Below are 20657 nucleotides of genomic sequence, written 5' to 3'. Positions count from 1 at the left end.
AAGGGGAAAGAGCTGCTTTGAAAAAGAAGAGAGTTTGGCTGAGGACTCTGAAAAGGCTGACAGGGTTTTATTGATGTCTAAAATACAAAAAGCTCAGACTGTCTCCCACCCCCTCGGCATTCTTCTCATCCAGAGTATTGTAATGAAGTATCAGCATTCACAGTGATAGCTCCAGCCAAACCACAAGACTATTAATCCCAGCCTTGGCCTCCAAGCACCTCATGGATGAACCCATCTAAAAGCCATGCATATTGCTGGTATCTCAGCTTTGAGCATGGAGTCCACTTAGCCTCTTCCTGGACAAAAGGTATTAAAAAACATGCTGACCTGAAACTCTCTGAAGAATGCTCCAAACTGTGGCTGTTGCATGGTTAAGCTGTAGCCTAAAGAATGAACGCTTCCAAACCAGCGATTCCCTAGCTGTGGGAATGGGTATTGCTACCAGCACACCATGTCATTTAGGTGTGGTACACAGATGGGAACTTGGAATTGCTATTGAGCATGTTCTTGTCACTCCTGCTGTTGGCACCATACCAGCAAGATTTCATAGATCCCTGCTCCAAACCAAAGGTATTTAAATCTTCAATACTAACCACAGTGGGGCAGAAGCTAGAGAGCAGCAAGAGCAGTTCCCTGCATCCTTCATCACTGCATCACTTCAGGCTCCCAGCAGAGGTCAGAACTCGTTTTTCACACTGTACTTAAGCTCCTGGAGCAGCAAATCTCCATGATAAAAAGCACACAGTGTGGGTCAGCTGTAGGTTTGGTGCTGCTGAGGCAGCTGTAAATTCACCTCCACCCCAGCCCAATAATACAGCTGAACACACAACAGCTCCTGTCACAACTGGACCTCTTGTCGAGACTGCCAGTGACAGGAAACACAAAAGTCAGTTATGGTGGATTGTTTTTTTGCAAGATGTAGATGTTTGCCTAAATCTGTGCTAGGATTAAGTCACACCCAAAACCTCATTTTTGCATCAGGCCAGCTCTGACCCGCCAGTTGCCTACCTGGGTATTCTTTGCAAGTGTTTCACTGTAGTATTTAAGCACTAACTCTGAACAGTGATTTAGGAACTGGGGCCAGTGATTCAAAAACTAACAGTGAAAGCTGTTAGTCTAGTGATGAAAAGCTTTAGATCCCATTTGCAACCAAGCAGATTCTCTGCCCTCTGACCGTAGGCTCTGGGAAAGGTTAGGATTAAGCCTCAGTGCATGTTTCTCGAGGCAGTATGTTTGCTCAGCTGCTAGCATGCAGAATTCAGTGTGTGTTCTTCTCCCTGCACTAAGCCTTCTGTTGTCCAAGGCATCTACTTTCTCCCATGTACTGCAGAGGTGGCAAAAGGTGCCTGTTCCAAGCATTTCTGCGATGCTAGCCAGCTGCCAAGTGCACTAGTCAGGGCTGGTGACTGCACATGGCATCAGCCACCACCTACATTAAGCTGAAGTGCTTAGGGTAAGGCAAAATATCTCTGGAAGGGGTTTCCTATTCAGCGCCAGCACATCTGATAAAAAGAGCAGCTCTTTTTTTCCCCAAAAGTCTCAGCTGCAGCACTCTGCTGTCTGTGGTCTCTGTTGTCCAAAGCCTGCTGCCTCCTCATGAGGCAGCTGTGGCAGCACTAACAGGAACAGTCTGAGCACCACCGGACAGTAGATCTGGCAGGAATGGCTACTGGCAGCAATGTTTCTTCAGCATTCTGGGAAGTAAGCTGCAGCTTCTTCTTTTTCTCTCTAAGGCTTCTCCTGCTGCACCAGGAATGTGATTTAAAAGCCCATTACCTCTTCTCCATCTTCTGCATCTGCAGGCTGAGTGATGTGAAGCTGGCCAGGAGGTCTGTAACCTCATCCACCTGCCATAAGAATACAGGTGGCTGTTAGGCAGGGGAATGCAGTTGTGCAGCTGAACCACCACCACAGAAGAAACTTCTGTGCAGCAGGGACTACCCTTCCACCAGGACTGCCAGTAATACCCATGCTGAGCTTATACTAGGACAGGATCCCTTTGGTCCTACAATCTGCAGAAGGGCTCCCATCCTCATGATCAAACAAGTCCTAACCTAAGGCAATGGGAGCTCCTTCCCATTCCTCAGGAGGTCAATGCTTGACGTCCTCATTCAATTTAACTAGTCCTTAACATAGAAGCACGCTGCTGCATTACCCAGAACTCAACAAGGGTATCAATGCTGTTTCCTCTAAGCCTGTTTCTAAGGGACAATCTTTTGTAGGAAAAAACCAAACAGGCCCCACAACCCTGTGTGGTTGTACTGATCCTGGCCTTAAAATGCTGATCTGACCTTCAGCTTCTCTGTTAAGCTGCGAGGCACAGCGATGCTTTCTGCATTTTGAATTCCAACCAAAAGGAGTACACGAGTCATCATGTAATGTGCCCAATGTGAGCAAGAACACTTCCATAAACGTGTCTTCTGTGCCACCTTGCTCATGCAACTGCATTCTCCTAAACACAGAAGTCACAACACAAGTGAATCACAGTAGTTCAAAGCTGCCTACCTGCTCCTTTGTACTAGTCATCTGTAACCTGGAGCAGAGGTCATCCAGCTGTTCCTTTTGCTCGTGCCTCCCCAGGCGGTCCAGGTATTCCCGCAACATCTGGATAATCTGAAACCAACAGGCAAAAGAGGCAAACATTAGACAGCTGCACCAGGCTGGGATGGTTTTACAGGAAAAAACAAATTGCAGTTGAATTGCCTTAACACTACTGTATGTGGCAGAGCGTGTAACCCATACAGAAGAACTAATGCAAAGCAACTGAGGAGCACTAATGACAGCATCAGAGCCCAGTGAGTCACCTGAGGTGTTGATCAGCCACAGATGGACTAGTCGTGTGCACTGTGCCTGGTTTAAGAACAGGGAAAACAGGCCCAGCTGAAGAAGCATAAAGTCTTGCCCTGAAAGCACCAAGCTTTTCTTTATGGCTAGCTAGCTTCCCTCACTGTGAGATGCAAGGACTTCCCACTCCAGCTGGATCTGCTTGTGCACTGAGGATGAAAGTCCTTGTGGTTCCTATATGACTTCTGAAAAAAGGCCCACACCTCATGCATCTGTGATGCAGCCCTGTGAATGCTTTAATATTCCATGACTCCACATTTTGGAGCAGGGCGGACTGTGCTAGGAATGCAAAGTCCCTGCATGTGTGCACCCTAGCTGCAGCCCCATGCTGTGATCACTCTCCTGCCACAAGACACCTGCCTTACATAGTAGTTGAAGAAAAGACAGTGCTCCATACAGCCTGAGAAGACATTCAATACATCCTTGGCCTACCAGAGCCAAGAGAGGTCCTGCAAAAATTCAGAGTAGTGGTTAAGAAAAAGGAAGGACTCTGAAAACAGAAGGAAAAAGTCAGATTCTCCCCGGAGCAGCTAAGAGCCTAAAGGCAAGTATTTAAATAAAGAGTGAAGGAGGCTACCTTACCGCAGCATGGGACTGTTTCTTTTACCTGTTTAACTTCAAGGCGTACAGCCTCCAGGCTGTGGGAGATTCCTTCCTGCAGGATATTTAGCTTTGATTTAGCAAGGTGCAGCGGTGTTCTGCCAGCTCGATCCAAGGCATCGACTCTGGCCCCTGCAAGATGCATCAGCAAAGACAGAAAGTGAGGTCTGTCTTCAAGACTTAGCGTCCAGGGGGAGTCATCAACAGGGGTGGGGCAGGAAAGGGGCAGGCTGTAATTGTTATAGAGGAAATGTTACCTCCGCGCAGCAGTGTGGTGATGACAGGAACGTGGTTTGTGCAGGCAGCTGGGGAGGGAAAACACAGGACACACAACTCAGAGGTACTAGCGAACAACAAAGGAGTTTCTGCTCAAGTGTGGAGCTTGCTGCTTCCCCAGTGGCTCTTTGCCATGGGAAATAGGAATAACCCAACTGCTACAGGTAACCTCACACTCAAGCCTGAGTACCCTCTCTGGAACAGATCTCGCACTCTTGGGGCTGGCAGAGGGAGTGAAACTGATCTCCTCAAATTCTGACCCTTAAACCTCCTATGATTCTATGAAACCTTCAGGAGGAGTGAAGCTAATGAAATGCTAAGAGTCCCTCCTAGGTCCTTAAGGCTGGGGATGCATACTGTGATGCACAGGAAAGAGGAACATGAAGAGGAAAGAAACAGCAAGGTGGTGTTCACTTCACCTCTCTGCATGCAAAGCTCATCTATGGGGCACTTACCCAAGTGTAAGGGGGTATTTCCCAGGCCATCTCTCTGGTTTGGGTCAGCCCCATGGTCCAGAAGCAGTTGCACTGGAAACAAGGACAGAGAGCCACATCAGTCCCTTCCCTTTGCCCCACAGGTCAGATCCACACTGGCTGCAGTCACACAGAGCAGCCACCACAGGTGCTTCTGCTCAGCTCCTCAGCTTCATCCGAGACAGGGGACAGAGGTTTGTGCAGCAATGCAGAAGGACCCAGTACAAAGTCAGGCAGTACCACTGCCCCTGGGACTCTTGAGGGGAAGAACTGGGACTAATGACATCTTTCCTTCTGCACCAGTACAACCCTAAAGCTCTGGCTCCCCCTTCAGCAGGGGGACATGGCAAGCCCTGAAGCCAGAGTTCATTTGGCAACTTTGCCACAAAAGTGGAAAACAGTTGGCTAACAAAGAGAATCCTTCAAAATCTCTGCCACAGAGAGGCTGGAAGACAGAACTCCCCCTCCCCACTCACCAATGTGATCGTTGCCATTGCAGGAGGCAAAATGCAGGGCTGTCCGGCCTTTGTCATCCGCAGCACAGGGGTCAGTTCCATCCTCCAAGAGTTGCTGCACTGACAGTACCAAGGAGGAGAAGAAAGCAGGTAAGCTGAAGGTGCACCAGATCAGAAAGGGAGAATGCCATCCGCTCTTCTGTAGGCAAATACTGCACTCTACCAGCTGCCAAATCAACTGGACTTGAACCAGCTCCAGCCAGCATTCTGGCTCAGCAGAACTAGCCCAAGCAGCGTACCCTCCATCCTGTGGAAGTACTCAGCCGTTATGACTAAGAGTCCATAGAATCACAGAATGGTTTGGGTTGGAAGGCACCTTAAAGATCATCTAGTTCCAACCCCCTGCCACCCAGCCAAATTTTCAAGCTCCAAGGATAATCAGCAGCAAAAGCCTACGGAAAAGTATACAAGCATAGCAAGGATGTGAGGCTAACTCTCACAGGCTGTAGCCGGCTGACCCTTAAACCTTTGTGAGGAGTGAAGCTACTGAAATGATGGAGAGGGAGTCTTCATCAGGGACTGCAGTGATAGGACAAGGGGTAATGGGTTTAAACTAAAACAGGGGAAGTTCAGGTTAGATATAAGGAAGAAGTTCTTCACTGTGAGGGTGGTGAGGCACTGGAACAGGCTGCCCAGAGAAGTGGTAAATGCTCCATCCCTGGTAGCATTCAAGGCCAGGTTGGACAGAGCCTTGGGTGACGTGGTTTAGTGTGAGGTATCCCTGTCCACGGCAGGGAGTTGGAATTTAAGATCCTTTCCAACCCTAACCATTCTATGATTCTGTGAAATGCAAAGAGTCCCTCCTAACTCCTTAAAGCTTGGGATGCATACTGTGATGCACAGGAAAGAGGAAGGATGTGGAGGACAGAAACAGCAAGGCACTGGTCAACTCACCTCTCTGCATTCAAAGCTTATCTGTGTGGCATCATTAGGCACTTGCTAGGCTAGAATTAGCATCCTGTGCTTACTGTCCCTGAAGGAGTTTTCTCCATAAACTTCCATGGTCATTTTCTGCATCTGTGGAAACTTTTCACATCAAACACAGATCCATGGCGAGAAGTTTCACAGTGTAGCCACACGCAGTGAGAAAAGCCACCTCTTCACGTGTGTTTTGGATATGCCTCTTGCTAGATTAATCCCAGACTCCTAGGTTTTGCATACTGCTGGGTGGCTACTGATGGGGAAGCAGACAGGTGAGTGCATCAACCTGCCACTGGCAGTGCAAATATACTCTTAGGAGGCCATGTCTTGAAGTGAGACAGTGAACCCAAGGAGCTGTATCATCTACTCACACTTGTTCCTCCTGCTTTTGCACCCAGCTACTTCCTCAATGCCATCACTGGCAATCCTTGTAACCTGAACTACCTTCTGTTCTCAGGTAAGAAGGAAAAACCTACTCACACAGAAAGACAGAGAAGCTAGTACAACTCTCCAGCATTGTACAAATGACTCTTCAGCATTTGTACAAATACAACAAAGGCAAAGAGAAAAGTAAAGGCTGACAAGGTCAGGGACACAAAAGTAGCATCTACAGCAATGTCTGAAAGGGCAACTGTTAAGGCGTAGTACTCTTGTTGCTTGGAGCACTCCTCATACAGTAACCACTGTGTAAAATAAAGCTCACTTTGTAGCTTTTAACAACACTGACAGATTTGCTGTTTTGAGATCTTTAACTGCATATCCTGCAACAGTCAAGACAGACTGGTACTGGAGCCAAGAAACTGGATAGCTCAGACCACTGCAAGTCATCACTCATCTCAGCTTCCAGCGATCAAATTATAGTCACATTTGAATTTCTTTCTGTACACCTAAAGCTTTAGGTATGGTAGAGAAGGGAAAGGAACACCTGAAAAGATGGATTTTTGATATTCCAGAAGAAAGACCAGTGAGAACCTTTAATGGGGGATGCCTTTCCTGGTCCTTCCCTGAAGCCAGCAGCAAATGACATAATCTTTCCTACCCAGTGCCACTACAGGAAACAGCACAGATTTTTACTTGTTGATGAAGCATAAATTCATCATCAGACACTTCCTCAAGTTGCAGAGTACAGAAAACGCAGTAGGATTGTAAACAGGGCAACCCGTGTATCAAATACAGCTGCAAAACTCTAAAACTGATTGAAAACAAGGCTTTTATAAAGCCTGATCCTTTCATTCTTCCACCTGAGTTAGTGACTGGAGCCAAGCTTTTCTGTACTGACAGCTCACAGGTGAAATTCATCCATCCGTTCATAAAACAAGGTGTATAGTGGAGCCAAAAGGTGAACCACACCAAACAAACTCTTGTTCTGATGTACTGGGAGTTTGTAAATGTCAAACCGGTTTCCTATTTTGCTCACAAAATGGCCTGATGAACAGTTAGGTCAGCACAAGTGAAGGGACAGTATAGTCTGAGGAGGGACAATAAAGGGCCCATAATATACACCAATATTGCTGCAAGACACTTCATATCAAACCCCACATAAGCTACAGTACAGAGAGGTAAAGGGACTCACAGACAGGCCACAACCCTTCCCTGAAGTCACTGTGAGAGGCAGAGTCCAGCACCGGTCCTGGTTCTGATCTACTGGGTCACACTGTTTCATCACACAGAGCATGGCTTAGATAACCCTAACTTTTCCACCTTACCAAAACACTACTCTCTTGCTGCTTACAAGTAAAAGTTACGTAGCAAAAAAAAGCTGGAATGGTGTAGTGCTGATTTAGCTTGAGGCAGCTGAAAACTGCCTACACTATGAACCTGTGAAAAAAATGACTACTATAACCAGCCTCATTCTGCTCAGAGAGCTAAACAAGGCTCCAGAAAAGCAGCTGCTAGATTTGCAGCATGCCAAGCACCATGTCCACAAACTATCCACAATCTCATCCTCCTCCTCTCCTAAAATGAAGTTCCTTGACAGAACTCCCTTCCAGAAAAGGGTCCCAAGTAGGACTGGCAGAATTCTTACCTGTGTCCAAGTCATTGCTATTGGCAGCTTCACGCAACCTTTTCAGAGCTAGAGAGAACAGAAAGAAGTTACTGGAAAGCACGGAGGAAAACAGCACTTTCCTACTCAAACATCCCACTCCAGCCCAGGTCCGGGGCCCAAACCACGCTGGCACTGTCTCGGCTCACAGAAGGGGAAGCAGGAGATCAAGCTGCCAGGTAAGAAGCGCATTCCTCGCCTCCTCCCGGCGGGTACCCTCCCCTGGCAGGCGCAAGGGAGCCTTCGCAAGCCGCCCGACGAGCAGACCCGACCTCCTTCCGGAGGCCCCGCACACGGGGAAGCCGAAGCTCTACCGGCTCCCCAGACCGGAGGCTCTCCACCCCGCTGAGGCCCGGGCGGCCGAAGGAAGCGCCGTCCCAGGAAGGGGTGCTGCCGTGTCCCGCCGCTCACCGTGGGTCTCCTTGCCCGTAGGCCCCAGCCAGCGGTGGAGACGGGCGGCCCTGCGCAGGCGGCGGGCCGAGATCTTGCCCGTGGGCTCCTCCCGCTGCCACAGGACGTGCAGGTAACCGAGGGGAGCGCCCTCCGCCGGCCCCAGCGCCAACCCGGCCCCCGGCGCCGGCTCTGACGCCGGCTCCGGCTCCGGCTCCAGCCCTGCATCGGGCTCTGCTGCGGCCCCGCCGCACCCCTCCATCACCGCGCTGCCCGGGCCGGGCCGGGCCGGGCCCCAGCGAGGGGTACGGGCCCGGAGGGGAGGGTCGTCGCTATAGCAATGGGGCGGGACGTGCCCGTTCGACCAATCGAAGGCGCCACACGGGCGGGTGAGCCAATGGGAAGGCAGAGGGGGTGGATAGAAGCAAAGCGAGTGGATAGAGAGGAAGCGGTGCCTAGGCGGGTCTGACGGGCAGGTACGCTGCCCAATCATCTCGAAGGGGCGGGCTATAAGCCTCAGCGGACCGAAGACAGGCAGTTGTTTCAACCAATGGGAGGGCGCATCCGCACTCCGCTTTCCGGCCGGCGGTCCCGGCTCTTCCGGCCCGTTCCTCTCTGGTCCCGCGTTGCTGCCCGGAGGCCTTTCGGTGCCGCGCCGCCGCCATGGCCTACCCGGGGGAGGACTACGACAACGATGTGCGAGTCGGGGGGCTCGGGGTGGCGGGGGGGACCGGGGTGACTGCGTCCGTGCTGGCGCGGTGATCAGCTGCTGCCGTCTCTCCACAGGCCGCCTACGATCCTTACGCCTACTCCAACGACTATGATATGCACACGGGTGAGTGCGGCGGCCCCTGCGTGCCCCGAACCTGCTGGCCCTTCAGGCCTCGGCCGCCTGCCTCACTGCGTCTCTTCCCTTCCCCTCAGGAGACCCGAAGCAGGACCTGGCCTACGAGCGCCAGTACGAGCAGCAGACCTACCAGGTGATCCCCGAAGTGATCAAGAACTTCATTCAGTACTTTCACAAGACGGTGTCGGATCTCATTGACCAGAAGGTGTACGAACTCCAGGCCAGCCGCGTGTCCAGTGATGTTATTGACCAGAAGGTGTACGAGATCCAGGACATCTATGAGAACAGGTACAAAGGGGGAATCGCTGTTTTAAACTGTGGTGAAAGTGCACACTGCTTTTAAAAAGGAAGGCTGCCTACTGCCTGTGGTGTTTGGGCTTTCTCTAAGATACAGTGTGAGGTTTGAGTTGATTACTGCAGGAAAAAAAACAAACCCAAACCCTCAATATTTCCATGCCATTAAGCTAACATGAGTATAGGTGAGTTGTGACTTGTCTGAAGGAAAGTCCCAGTCCTGTGCCTAATGGGTGTGGAGGCAGCAAAAGTGACCCCACTTGGGCTAGTTAGGCAGTTTGCAAACAGCCATGAGGTTGTGTCTGTTTCCTGCATATAATCCCTCCTGCTTGTAGCTGTGTCACCGTGGTGTAAAAGGAGTATGAAAGTAATACACACAACTGTTCCACACTTCAGAGATAAGTTGGCTTTAATTGCTTAGTTTGTGATTCACATTCTTTGACTCAACACTGGACTTACTAGAAGGAGGTGGGGGTCCACTTTCTTGTCCAAGGCCTCTATATAGTGATCTCTAATTCCAGCACTGTTATACTGAGAAAGGGTTTATAATGCCACATGTGTGTCTGTCTTTCAGCTGGACAAAGCTGACGGAAAGATTTTTTAAGAATACCCCATGGCCAGAGGCCGAAGCCATTGCCCCTCAGGTTGGAAATGGTAAGTCTTTGGCTCTCTTTTTGCTTGTCAGAGAGAGAAAGAACTAAATAGTATATTAAATTAGTGAGCAGGTGTGCAGTGTTGCTGCTGCCCGAGTCTTTGTTCACTCTGGCAACTTCTCCAGCAGATGCCTGGCAACAAGTCAACCTCCCTTTATTACTGTGGCAGAAGGAGCACCACTGATGTATCCAAGAGATCCAGTTGCCTGGGCCTTGTGGCTTACTAATGTCCTGTTCTGCCATCTTTTCTCCAGATGCTGTTTTCCTCATCCTGTACAAGGAGCTGTATTATAGGCACATCTACGCCAAAGTCAGCGTGAGTGTTTGTCCTGTGTCTCCCTATTGGTTGCGTCCTGGCTTCTCCATGCCATTGAACTTGCCAGTTCTTGCTGCCACCACAGCATCAGTGGTTCTGTGTTTTTTGCAAGGCAGGATTGGGTGGGTTTATGAGCTCTAAGTCAGATTGCGGTTAAGAAAGCTTTAAATTCTTGCCCTTTCTTTGTAGTAAGGGTTCACTAATTGCTGAAAAGCAAGAAAGACATGATGACTGTCTTTCTGAAGCTCGTTAGCTGTCTCTTCAAGCTTGGTTGTGGTGAGTGTGCAGGTTTCCCTGGCAGCCTGTATGAATCAGAAGACCTGGCCTGAGTTTTCAGGAGGCTATTATGTAGAAGTTTGTTACTGTAGTGGTTAGTGAATTAGGGAAGAAGGAGGTGTTGGTGAGTAATTGGATTTTCTTTCTGATAGAGCTGTAATTGCCAAAACCTATACATCAGTTGGTTTTGTGTGTTTCTTTATGGCTCTTCGTTCTCCAAATTAGCAGGTGGGTGAAAGGGGGTGTCACTAGAGGAAGGTGTGTTATTTGTGATTAAAAAAAACATGTGGCGTCAGAGTGCTTTGTGGAGTGGGACACAGGCACCATAAGGGATACAGGAGAAGGAAATGGAAAGAATAATGCTCTATAAAACAAAACAACCCCAACTTTTTGTTTTCTTTTTAAGCTAATTCGAAATCAGTGAGAAAATCACAGTTGGTTTGTTCTTTAAAGAAGGAAGCTGAAGAGAGGCATCACTTGCGAGTAAATAAATAGCTGCAGTTTTGAGTGTGGACCAGAGGGGGGAGAAATGAGCACTTTAAAAAGATTGCTGTATTAACCCAGGTCGAGCTTTAACAGGAGAGACTGGTTTCTCAGGCTGTGCTATTAGTTGTTCTCAGACTGCCTTTGAGTTGCCTCCAGGTGAAACAAGAAAGATCATTCTAGGAAGAGAGTGGTTCTCTATTGTGTTTGCTGGTCTTTCAGAACATTTAGAAATACTGTCTACAAGTAGAATTGTTGATTTAGGAAGGCTTCTCATGAGGGGAGAAGGAAGGAAAGCTCTTGAAGGTAATGGGAAGCTCTTAAGTCTGGACAGCAGAGAGGAGGACAAGGAAGGCTGATGCATCCTATTCACAGGAGGTCTGATTGCTTGATTGCCCTGTACATGAAAAACCAGCCCTATTCTATGGGACAATAGTGATACAATATCAGGTCTTCTGGGTGGTGTTGGTGGGTGTCCTCGTTGAATACTGGCTCTAACGTTTCTGAAATAGACCCTGTACTGCCCTGACTATTGATTGTCCTTCATATTCTGTTGCCCATAAACTCTCTCCTGCCTCACTTGAAACTAAGCAGGCTGTGCTGACCTCTCATTGCAGGGGGGACCTACGCTGGAGCAGAGATTTGAATCCTATTACAACTATTGCAATCTCTTCAACTACATCCTCAGTGAGTTGCTGCTGTTCCTTTCTCTTTTGTAAATATTGGAGAGGGCAGAGCTGGCGAGGGTTAGAACTGCAGTGTTTGTTTATAGACTTGAGAGAGAGAAGTAGTCTACAAGCTTTCCATGTGTTTGAGTTTTTGTTCACTGAAGAGCACTTTATGTCCATGCATTTAAACCCACAAAAAGCATAAATATTTTCCCGTGCTTTCTGAAATATTGTAAGTAGTAAAACTTATTTAACTTTATGCCTTGCTGAGAACTATTTCACCTGTCTTTTTAATAAAAACCAAAATGAAGCTGTAAGCTAGAGAAAACTTGCAGTGTTTCACAATTGGTTACTGTTGTTGACTCCCCTTGGAACATATCTTAGTGTTTGTGACTCCCTGCCAGACTTCTTGTGGAGAAAAGATCAGAAGCTGCGTGCAGCTTCTGAGTATCACTGCTACTAAGCAATCACACTGTAGAGGTTAACCCTATACCTGCTCTTACTCTTTAAAAGGGAAGGAGTTGAGGTAGCCAAAGCTACATATCACTGCCCTTCTGGAAGTTTCATTCAGCTGATGCTGCATCTCCCATTGCAGGAAAATTGTGTTCTTTCAATTGTCTGTTCCTCCAGTTCTACCACTGTTCTTGCTTAAGATACTAAGCCTCTCATCTATTACTTGCATTCTTCTGCAGATGCTGATGGCCCTGCTCCGCTGGAACTGCCTAACCAGTGGCTCTGGGATATCATCGATGAATTCATATACCAGGTATATGACTAAAAGACTGGGCCATTTTGTGGTGGCATTGCCTCTATGAGGTGCTATTTTTCCTCTCGTCCCTCTCTGTGATTTTCATAGCTTGGATACCATTGCAGGTCAAAAAAACTTTGGTGAGCATTGTTATTCCTGGGTCGCCAGGTAGATAAAGTAGTTGTAAACGTACAGATTTTTAAGTTACAGGGAGGTTTTTGGGGAAGTCCTGGACTTCTGTTTATATTTCTGTTTCAGTTGCTGCTTAGGGGACCTTTTTAAAGCAACCTTCATTTCTGCCTGATTCTTGCAAAGCAGCCTGACTGAAGTCTGCTATAATCACAAAAACCTTCTGAAGATACTTGTTCAAGCTCATTTTATGTGTTCTTTGGTTTTACTTTAGTTTTGTGTTTCCTAGTCAGTAGGGCCTTTATGCTTGCACTGAAAGATTGCTGACCTGATTTGAAATAATCTGTGGTCTAAGATCTTACTGTTAGAAAATAATTTTCCACTTACCGTTCTGAGTGCAGGAATACAGATCTCAAATGCTGTTGGTTCTTCTCTATAGATTCCTTTCTCTGTAACTTTTTATTATAGAGCTGCTTGGAATTCCTTAGATGTTGCAGCCATCCTGAGCTTGAGGATGAAAACCAGTGCGTGCATATATAGAAACAGATGTACGTGTGTGCAGACACATATTATGACTTGGTTGTTCTCTTTGCTGTGTGTTCAGACAGCAAATCTTTCTCGGCTTCATTCCGTCTTCTGGCCTTTTCCCTCTACACTGTATAATTTTTTCCCTAGGTGCTTTAAAGTTGGTATTGTTTCCGATTTTGGTTGCCAGGTGATCTCAGATGAATCTTTTGCAGCTTATTGTAGTACATGTGTGTGATCAACTTGTAAGCTTAGTGCACTTATCTGAACATCTCCAAAATAGCTTCTCATCATTGAATCTCTGCTTTTTCCTATAGTTCCAATCTTTCAGCCAGTACCGCTGCAAGACAGCCAAGAAGTCTGAAGAGGAAATTGATTTCCTTCGTTCCAACCCCAAGATCTGGAATGTCCACAGTGTCCTTAATGTGCTGCACTCTCTGGTAGACAAGTCCAACATCAACCGACAACTGGAAGTCTATACTAGTGGAGGTGAGCTAATCGGGGGTTGCCAAGCAAGACCTCTGTCTGTGCTGCTTTTATTTCACTTTTTATTTTATTTGGAGCACCTGCTGTATGAAGGCAGACTGAGAAAGTTGGAGCTGTTCAACCTGGAGAAGAGAAGCTGCGTGGAGACCTCATAGCAGCCATCCAGTATCGGAAGGGATGCCTGCAAGGATGCTGGAGAGGGACTCTTCATCAGGGACTGTAGTGATAAGATAAGGGGTGATGGGTTCAAACTTAAACAGAAGCAGCTCAGGTTAGATATTAGGAAGAAGTTCTTTATTGTGAGGGTGGTGAAGCACTTTAACATCTTGCCCAAAGAACTGATAAATGCTCCGTCACTGGCAGCGTTCAAGGCCAGGTTGGGCAGAGCCTTGGGTGACATGGGCTAGTATGAGACATCCCTGTCCATGGCAGGGTGTTGGAATTAGATAATCTTAAGGGTTTTTTTTTCCAACCCAAACCATTCTGTGATTCTGTGCTTACATGTGAGGTCTTGCTCCCTTTGCTTGTAAACATAGAGATGTTAGAATGGGAGTTGGCTTCCTTGGAAGAAGGCAGCATGGTTCCTTTTCTCCCTAGGTGACCCTGAAAGTGTGGCTGGTGAATATGGTCGCCATTCCCTTTACAAGATGCTGGGCTATTTCAGCCTGGTTGGGCTCCTGCGTCTGCACTCTCTGCTGGGGGATTACTACCAAGCAATCAAGGTTCTGGAGAACATTGAGCTCAACAAGAAGGTAAAACAGTGTGTTTTAAATCCTCTGTTGTGGTTTTCTAAATGCCTCTGTTCAAACATGCTGGTGAAAGATTGCCATAATGAATCTTCCAGCTGAGGAGCTGTTTGTAGCTGTTGCTGTTGTCAGGAGTTTGTAGTTTGAACACAGCTGGAGCTTTGGCATTAAATCAAGCCATATGATAATGCCTGATGCTGTTGCAGCACAAATGCCTAGTTTTTTAGGGGATTTGCTGTGTTGTGCAAGTCAGTATTGTTACAGGGAATATTATTTGAAGTGTAAGTGGTAGCTGGCTGAGCATAGCATTCCCACCCTGGTCAGGGGCTCATTGTATTTTTGGCTCTTGTTCTTACTGTGCCCCCTCCCATCATGCATGTTTTTGCCCTAGAATTGGGTGCTACGTATGGTAACAGTGGCAAAAAGTCCAGCTGCAGCACAGGCTTGGCACAGATCTATGTATGTGCTGTCTGGCACAGGACATGGAGTGAAACATGGGAAAAGGGAGCTGAGGAAAGCAGTGTTAGGCACAGTGCAGGAGTCCTCTGCTTGCAGGAAGCTGAAACTGGAAAACATAGGAAATGAGATGATCTAATAAAAAGTGAGGAAACTGCTGCAGGGATGGGTGGGAGGTGAGGTATCCTGAATTAACCCTCTCCTTCCTATATTTGGGATGGGAGTGAAAGCAGAGGTAGCTGGATTCTGGGTAACAAGCAGATTGTGTTAAAGGTGGTTGTCTTCTCTCTAACATAGCATGTTCATCCTTCCTTCTCAGAGCATGTATTCCCGGGTGCCTGAATGCCAAGTAACCACGTATTACTACGTGGGCTTTGCGTACCTGATGATGCGACGTTACCAGGATGCCATCCGTGTCTTTGCCAACATTCTCCTCTACATCCAGAGGACCAAGAGCATGTTTCAGAGGACAACCTACAAGTATGAGATGGTAAGAGATAGAATAGGTCTAGACTTCCCAAAAGAAAAAGCTGCTTTCTTCTTTCCTGCCTCTTCTGTTACTTGATAACTTACATCAGCCTTATTTTGCTGGACTGTGCTGGTGATGATGCCGGGGGATCCTTTGAACTGCTTTGCCATGTGTGGCAATATTTTCTCTTAGCTGTGTTACTAGTTCCTTTGGTTATTCACCATACAGTTGGCCCTGGTTCCATCTGCACGCTCCCTCTAGGCAGTGTTGTTAATGAGTATCATTGACAATAATATTCTTGTCAATGCTGCTTCAGCCTCAGTCCTGTTCCTAGTCCAGTCCTGCATTTCAGATTACAGCCACTCGTATGTATTTCCATTGTCAGTCAGTCATTCACAGACTGTTTTAGTTCAGCATAGAGGAAACAAAGCTCCTTTTTCTTTCAACCTAAGCTGTCTCTGGTGCCTGTTTTACCCCTTGCTGCTGCTGTCTCCTTTTCACCCTCAGGATTCATTTCATTTTGTATAGCCAAATCCTGCCATTCTCAGTTCAAAAATTTCATCTGTCTGTTTCAGCCACACAGCTGTCCATTTCATCCCACACTCAGAGAAACCTTCCTTCTGAGTCTTTTCTTCACTGGCTTCTCTGATACCTCCCTTGCTAGGAGATGGTTGTTAAACTGTGCCTTCCCTTCCCCTGTGCCTTTCCTTCCCTTCTGCACTTTTTCGCACCAAAGCAAACATGCTTCTGGCCATCCAGGTTCTGTATGGCTCTGGGTACATTCACTCTATCCAGCCCTCTTTTTCATTTATAAGAGCATTGATACGGCATTCATCTGTCTGCTTTGCCCAAAGGTATTGCTTCTTTATGCTTATCCCTTTGACCATTAGGACTGTTGGTGGTCTGGGTAAAGGGTCTGTCTCTGATAAAGGGTCTTATTTCTCTCTCCCAGCTCCATCTGGTACTGTAAAGCCTGAGCACATTGATAACTAATAGATTCTCCTCTCTATCTCAGATCAACAAGCAGAACGAGCAGATGCATGCACTGCTGGCCATCGCCCTCACCATGTACCCCATGCGCATAGATGAGAGCATCCACCTGCAGCTGCGAGAGAAATACGGGGATAAGATGCTGCGCATGCAGAAGGGTGATGCACAAGTCTATGAGGAGCTCTTCAGTTACGCCTGCCCCAAGTTCCTCTCCCCTGTGGTGCCCAATTATGACAATGTGCACCCTAACTACCACAAGGAGCCCTTTCTGCAGCAGCTCAAGGTCTTTGCTGATGAGGTTCAGCAGCAGGCCCAGCTCTCTACCATCCGTAGCTTCCTCAAGCTCTACACCACCATGCCTGTGGCGAAGCTGGCTGGCTTCTTAGACCTTACAGAACAGGAGTTTCGTATCCAACTGCTTGTCTTCAAACATAAGATGAAGAACCTGGTATGGACCAGTGGCATATCTGCCCTGGATGGGGAGTTCCAGTCTGCCTCTGAGGTTGACTTCTATATTGACAAGGTTGGTATCTGCCCCTTGCTAACTAGGAAATTCCTTCACCCAGGAAATTCTGGAAGTGACAGCACCCAGTTTTGCTCCAGTCTGTGGGAAACATCCCTTCCTTTTTTTGCCATTTGAAGGGCTTGGCTGCCCACAGTGAATTCATAGCCATGCTTAATAGGAGTGTCAGTAGATGAACAGTGATGGCATGTCACAGGCACCTGTGGTAGTCATTGTACCTAGAAAACAAAGGTTTTAAATGTCTTCCCCAGGACAGAGGGAACTGTTTGTCAGTGTTCTCAGGAGGTGACATTTGGGTCACCTCCTGAGATGTCATTGTGTTAAGGACTGTCAGCTTTGTAGGTCTCCCCTATATCTTTCCTTTACTTGACAAAGATAAACTTGGTCATGTTATGGGTCTGATTTTCACTGGAGCAGCATTTAGCTCTGTCTCCTCTAGGAGGAATCTAAACATAGGGTATGGTCCTGTCACCATCCTGCCCTTGGAGCTCCAGGCAGCAGGAAGCATAGCAAAAAGTCTTTTAGGACTTCATTTTCAAATAAAATTGCAGTAACCATTATGTTTCCTTCTAGGAGGGAGAGCAAATTGCTCCTTGTTTTAATGGTCTTTAGAGCAGACTTCTTCCTGCAAGGTGTCATGTTATGTCTCAGCCTACCTCTCCTGGTAGACAGCATGATTCTTAGCTTCTGGTAAAGGAAAGCAGAGCATGAACTGGGGTTGAGGCTGCCACACTGCTGCAAAGAGAGACTAAAATAGGCAGTGTGCAAGAATGTGGGAAGTGAATACAGTGCAAGTTTGGTACCCATCCCAGGCATAGGTATAGGGAAGGCAGCCCACAGAGAACTGAATGGTTGCTGTGGGACTAGCACAGCTCAGGTACGTGTGGTGCTGAGCCAGGGCTGGAGTGAAGCCCCTTCAGTTGCTCCTCAAGTTTTGCAGTCCTTCTCCTGACCTCATGCTGTTCCCTTCTCAGGACATGATCCATATTGCGGACACAAAGGTTGCTCGACGCTACGGGGACTTCTTCATCCGCCAGATCCACAAGTTTGAGGAGGTGAGGCCTGAGCAGGAGAGCTGTGTAGGAGGAGTGGGATGAGCATTGGAAGTATTGGGCTGTGCAGCCCCTGGAGGAGCCATACTTGTGTGACACAGCTGTGTGATGCCTTGCTGGAGTGAGCCCCAGCTCTGCAAGGCACTGGCAAAAGCAGGTGGTTTCAGCAGCAGCTGCTGGCCTGTGAAGAGTGGTTTTGTGTGAGAAGTGCTCCTTTGAGCCGCAGGAGGGGTTTGCTGTGCAAGGGCACTGACTCCATTATCCCCAGAAAACCGTGGTGTTCCCATCAGTAACATAACCAAGTTTGTATCCCTGCCTTCTTAACTATGGCTCTAGAAAGTGGCCTCAGATTTCTGGAGCACTAATGGCTTCAGTGTTGTGCTCAGCCAGGAGGTGATGTTCTGTCACTGCTCCACAGTCCTGACAGAAGCTGCTGCACACTGGAAACGTAGCAGCAAAAAACCTGAGCTGTGGCGACTTCAACAATACAGGGTTGCGATACCGCTGCTAGAATTTTGTATCCTTTCTTCTCCCCACATCCTCCTCTGCTGTCTTGGAGAGGAGAAGGCAGTTTTAGTGGTTCCCTGTCTGCTTAGCACACTGCCTGCACTTGCACGAGAGTTTTTTGTCAGCGAGTTGGAGAGGAGGAGCTGAGGCATTGGATAAAGGCTGTTGAGGGGAGCAGTAGTGTGTATCAATCACTGTGTATTTTTCTGACCTTTGCTTTCTCTAATTCCAGCTGAATCGAACCCTGAAGAAGATGGGCCAGAGACCATAGAACTTCTGTGCATGCAGTGATTGGGCTGAGCAGAGAGGTGGGTGGGAGAGATTTTTGTCTCTGTAGCAAGGGAGGGGAGCTCAGGGTTCTGGCATTTCTGGAATCTCCTGTGACTGAAGGTTTTTTGTACTTTAAGCAGGATCATTTGGCTCAAGTTACCCTATAAAGGACAAGACATCTAATAAATGAGTGGAATTTTCTTGGTGAGCATTCAGTATCTGATGTATTAATTTATTTTTCCTCCATGGAAGACTATAATTGCATTTGGAGACACGGGCAGCTGCTGTTGGTGTGTGCTGTCTTTGGTCCACACTGTTGCAGGTAGCAGTGGGGAGATCGCTTTTCATGTTCTATAAAGGCACTGTGCACAGCAGATGGAGGGCTCAGTACTGATTAACAGGGACAAAATGAGCAGTTCTGCAGTGTTTCCGCAGATCTAGAAAGAGATGCAAGCTATCATTGTATCTTCCAGCCCTTGCACCACACATGGAATAAACCCGAGAAGGTTACATTTTGCCTTCCCACCCTCTTTTAGTTGCTATGAAATAGAAATGATCCGAAGTGGATTGACATGGTTTTAGAGGAAGGGGGAGGATTTTTGTAAACATTAAACCAATATTAACTTTGGTCATTTAATGAGATTTCCTTGCTGGAGGTTGTGTTTTGTTTTAGCACAAATAAAGCCCAAGTCCTGGCCCTTAATTTAGTGGAGTTCATTTTCTCTAGAAAACTCCCTGAGGGTGTTTCATTTATTAAACTCCTTTAAATGCTAATTTTCCCAGCTCTCCAGCCACTTTGGATTCTTCAAGGCAAACTTGCAGTGCCTTGAAATAGAAAACTAGCCCAAGAAAGGGGAATCAAGGATCTGCAAATACTGGGGAAGAGAATGCAGAGAATGAGTTGCATCTCGTCTGCTCTCCACACCCTCTCTCCCCTCTCCTTTTGCTAGCTTTAAATAATTCGGTGTTTGAGTGGTAGAAACAGGTGTGAGAGGTAAACCTGTGTGTGTAACAGGACAGCTACACAAAGTGTGCTTCACACGCACCATCTGCCTCTTTGTACCTCTCCCTCTCATTCCTTTCACTGAGAGAGGGGTCCTGGCAGGCCAGCTTGGCTTCATATGTGATTCTGTTTAGAAATCAGGAATAATTAGCCTTTGTTGGATTATATGCCATGCCTGAATGAGGGTCAAGTTTCTAGTGCCCTAGATACAGCTCAGAAGTAAACTGTTTCCTTCCCATCACAAAGTCGTTTAACTCAGGCTGGCAGGGTACAAGCAGCGCAGAGTGAGATTAAACAGGCAGTTTGTGCTGGCCTTCTGGCTGCTGCTGTTACTGTTGTGCCTGCTAAGGATTTACTGCTTCCAGTTCTGAAGGGTTTGAGGCAAGCATTTCATTAAGAAATTAAAAGAATAAGATGCCACTGCATTGCGCAGGAGCTGGGCTCATAGCAAGCAAATCCACTCGTTTTTATTTTTAGGGCTGGCACTTTTGCTTGTGTGTATTTACCAACAGCAGCACAATGAGCGTAGCTGTCAACAGCAACTCTCCTACTTTCTTGTTATCGAAAGCCTAAATCTTCCCCAGAGCATGTGCTCATCTACGTGTGATACACAACAGGAAAGCTGCTGGCAGGGCAGGATCTCTGTGATCAGTTCTGGTTTGCAGCATATAGCAAAGGAATCTAGTATGTTACTGGGATTTAGTCTGTTTTTAATCTATGGCTGGCATGTTGGAATTACAGACTTACAATGCATGTATGTATCATCTTAAACACTCCAGTGGTTACAGGCTGCTCCCAGCTATGTGAATGTGCTGCTGCTTGTGTTTGTGTCTGCCAGAGCTTCTTCCAGAGGATGCAGAGACCATCTGCCGATCTGCCTGGCTCCATGCCTTGTCTGAGGGACCGCTGAAGGTTAACGGAGCGAGGCTGGCACTTGGTGGAACGGAGCCAGGAGGAGCTTGCAGCTCTCTCGCGGAGCAGAAAGATGGGCTCAGCGAGCTGTGGTGCCTGGCACTGCTTGAAGCTCAAGGAGTGCAGGGTGTTCAGCAGCATCAACAGAGCCCCATTGCTGCTTGGCAGGAATGCTGCAGCCTTGCTGCAGCAGTAGGGTTTGATTAGTGGAAACGTTCTCAGGAGGTTCTGGTCAAAACAG

At 47.6% G+C, this 20657-nt stretch overlaps 2 protein-coding genes across 4 annotated transcripts; one reads left to right on the top strand and one right to left on the bottom strand.

Annotated features, from left to right (window-relative positions):
- Positions 1-46: 46 nt before the first annotated feature.
- ANKRD54 (ankyrin repeat domain 54) lies at positions 47-8396 on the bottom strand. The gene is made up of 8 exons (XM_065678635.1): positions 8085-8396; positions 7656-7703; positions 4670-4768; positions 4176-4247; positions 3702-3749; positions 3452-3576; positions 2506-2613; positions 47-1847 (listed from the first exon to the last, which is right to left on the bottom strand). The coding sequence occupies exons 1-8, from the start codon at positions 8323-8325 to the stop codon at positions 1773-1775; spliced, it is 816 nt and encodes a 271-aa protein (XP_065534707.1). The 5' UTR covers positions 8326-8396; the 3' UTR covers positions 47-1772.
- Positions 8397-8625: 229 nt separating this feature from the next.
- On the top strand, positions 8626-18709 carry EIF3L (eukaryotic translation initiation factor 3 subunit L). 3 transcript variants are annotated; one of them, XM_065678600.1, is made up of 14 exons: positions 8645-8759; positions 8850-8898; positions 8988-9198; positions 9779-9858; positions 10112-10173; positions 11550-11619; positions 12293-12366; positions 13320-13491; positions 14086-14240; positions 15010-15180; positions 16175-16672; positions 17647-17727; positions 18464-18539; positions 18642-18709. In XM_065678600.1, exons 1-13 carry the CDS (start codon positions 8727-8729, stop codon positions 18500-18502), a joined length of 1695 nt encoding a protein of 564 aa, XP_065534672.1. In that variant the 5' UTR covers positions 8645-8726; the 3' UTR covers positions 18503-18539; positions 18642-18709. The 3 variants fall into 3 exon arrangements, with proteins under 3 accessions (XP_065534681.1, XP_065534672.1, XP_065534661.1); XM_065678589.1 differs by having other exon boundaries at positions 18639-18709; XM_065678609.1 differs by having other exon boundaries at positions 8626-8759; positions 18464-18709.
- The last annotated feature ends 1948 nt before the right edge of the window (positions 18710-20657 follow it).

This window comes from Lathamus discolor, chromosome 1 (assembly GCF_037157495.1).
Source record: "Lathamus discolor isolate bLatDis1 chromosome 1, bLatDis1.hap1, whole genome shotgun sequence".
Classification (NCBI taxonomy): Eukaryota; Metazoa; Chordata; class Aves; order Psittaciformes; family Psittacidae; genus Lathamus; species Lathamus discolor.
This window is presented reverse-complemented; position numbering and strand designations above follow the sequence as displayed.

What these genes read in the sequence shown, in the direction of transcription:
- ANKRD54 (XM_065678635.1), bottom strand. Translation starts at nt 8,325, where the DNA reads ATGGAGGGGTGCGGCGGGGCCGCAGCAGAGCCCGATGCAGGGCTGGAG. An exon ending in TACGCCTTGAAGTTAAACAG is followed by an intron (nt 2,614 to 3,451) that starts GTAAAAGAAACA and finishes TGTTGGTTTCAG; the next exon opens with ATTATCCAGATGTTGCGGGA. An exon ending in TGACTAGTACAAAGGAGCAG is followed by an intron (nt 1,848 to 2,505) that starts GTAGGCAGCTTT and finishes TTCTTATGGCAG; the next exon opens with GTGGATGAGGTTACAGACCT.
- EIF3L (XM_065678609.1), top strand. Translation starts at nt 8,727, where the DNA reads ATGGCCTACCCGGGGGAGGACTACGACAACGAT. An exon ending in CAGGACATCTATGAGAACAG is followed by an intron (nt 9,199 to 9,778) that starts GTACAAAGGGGG and finishes TCTGTCTTTCAG; the next exon opens with CTGGACAAAGCTGACGGAAA. An exon ending in GGAAGTCTATACTAGTGGAG is followed by an intron (nt 13,492 to 14,085) that starts GTGAGCTAATCG and finishes TTTTCTCCCTAG; the next exon opens with GTGACCCTGAAAGTGTGGCT.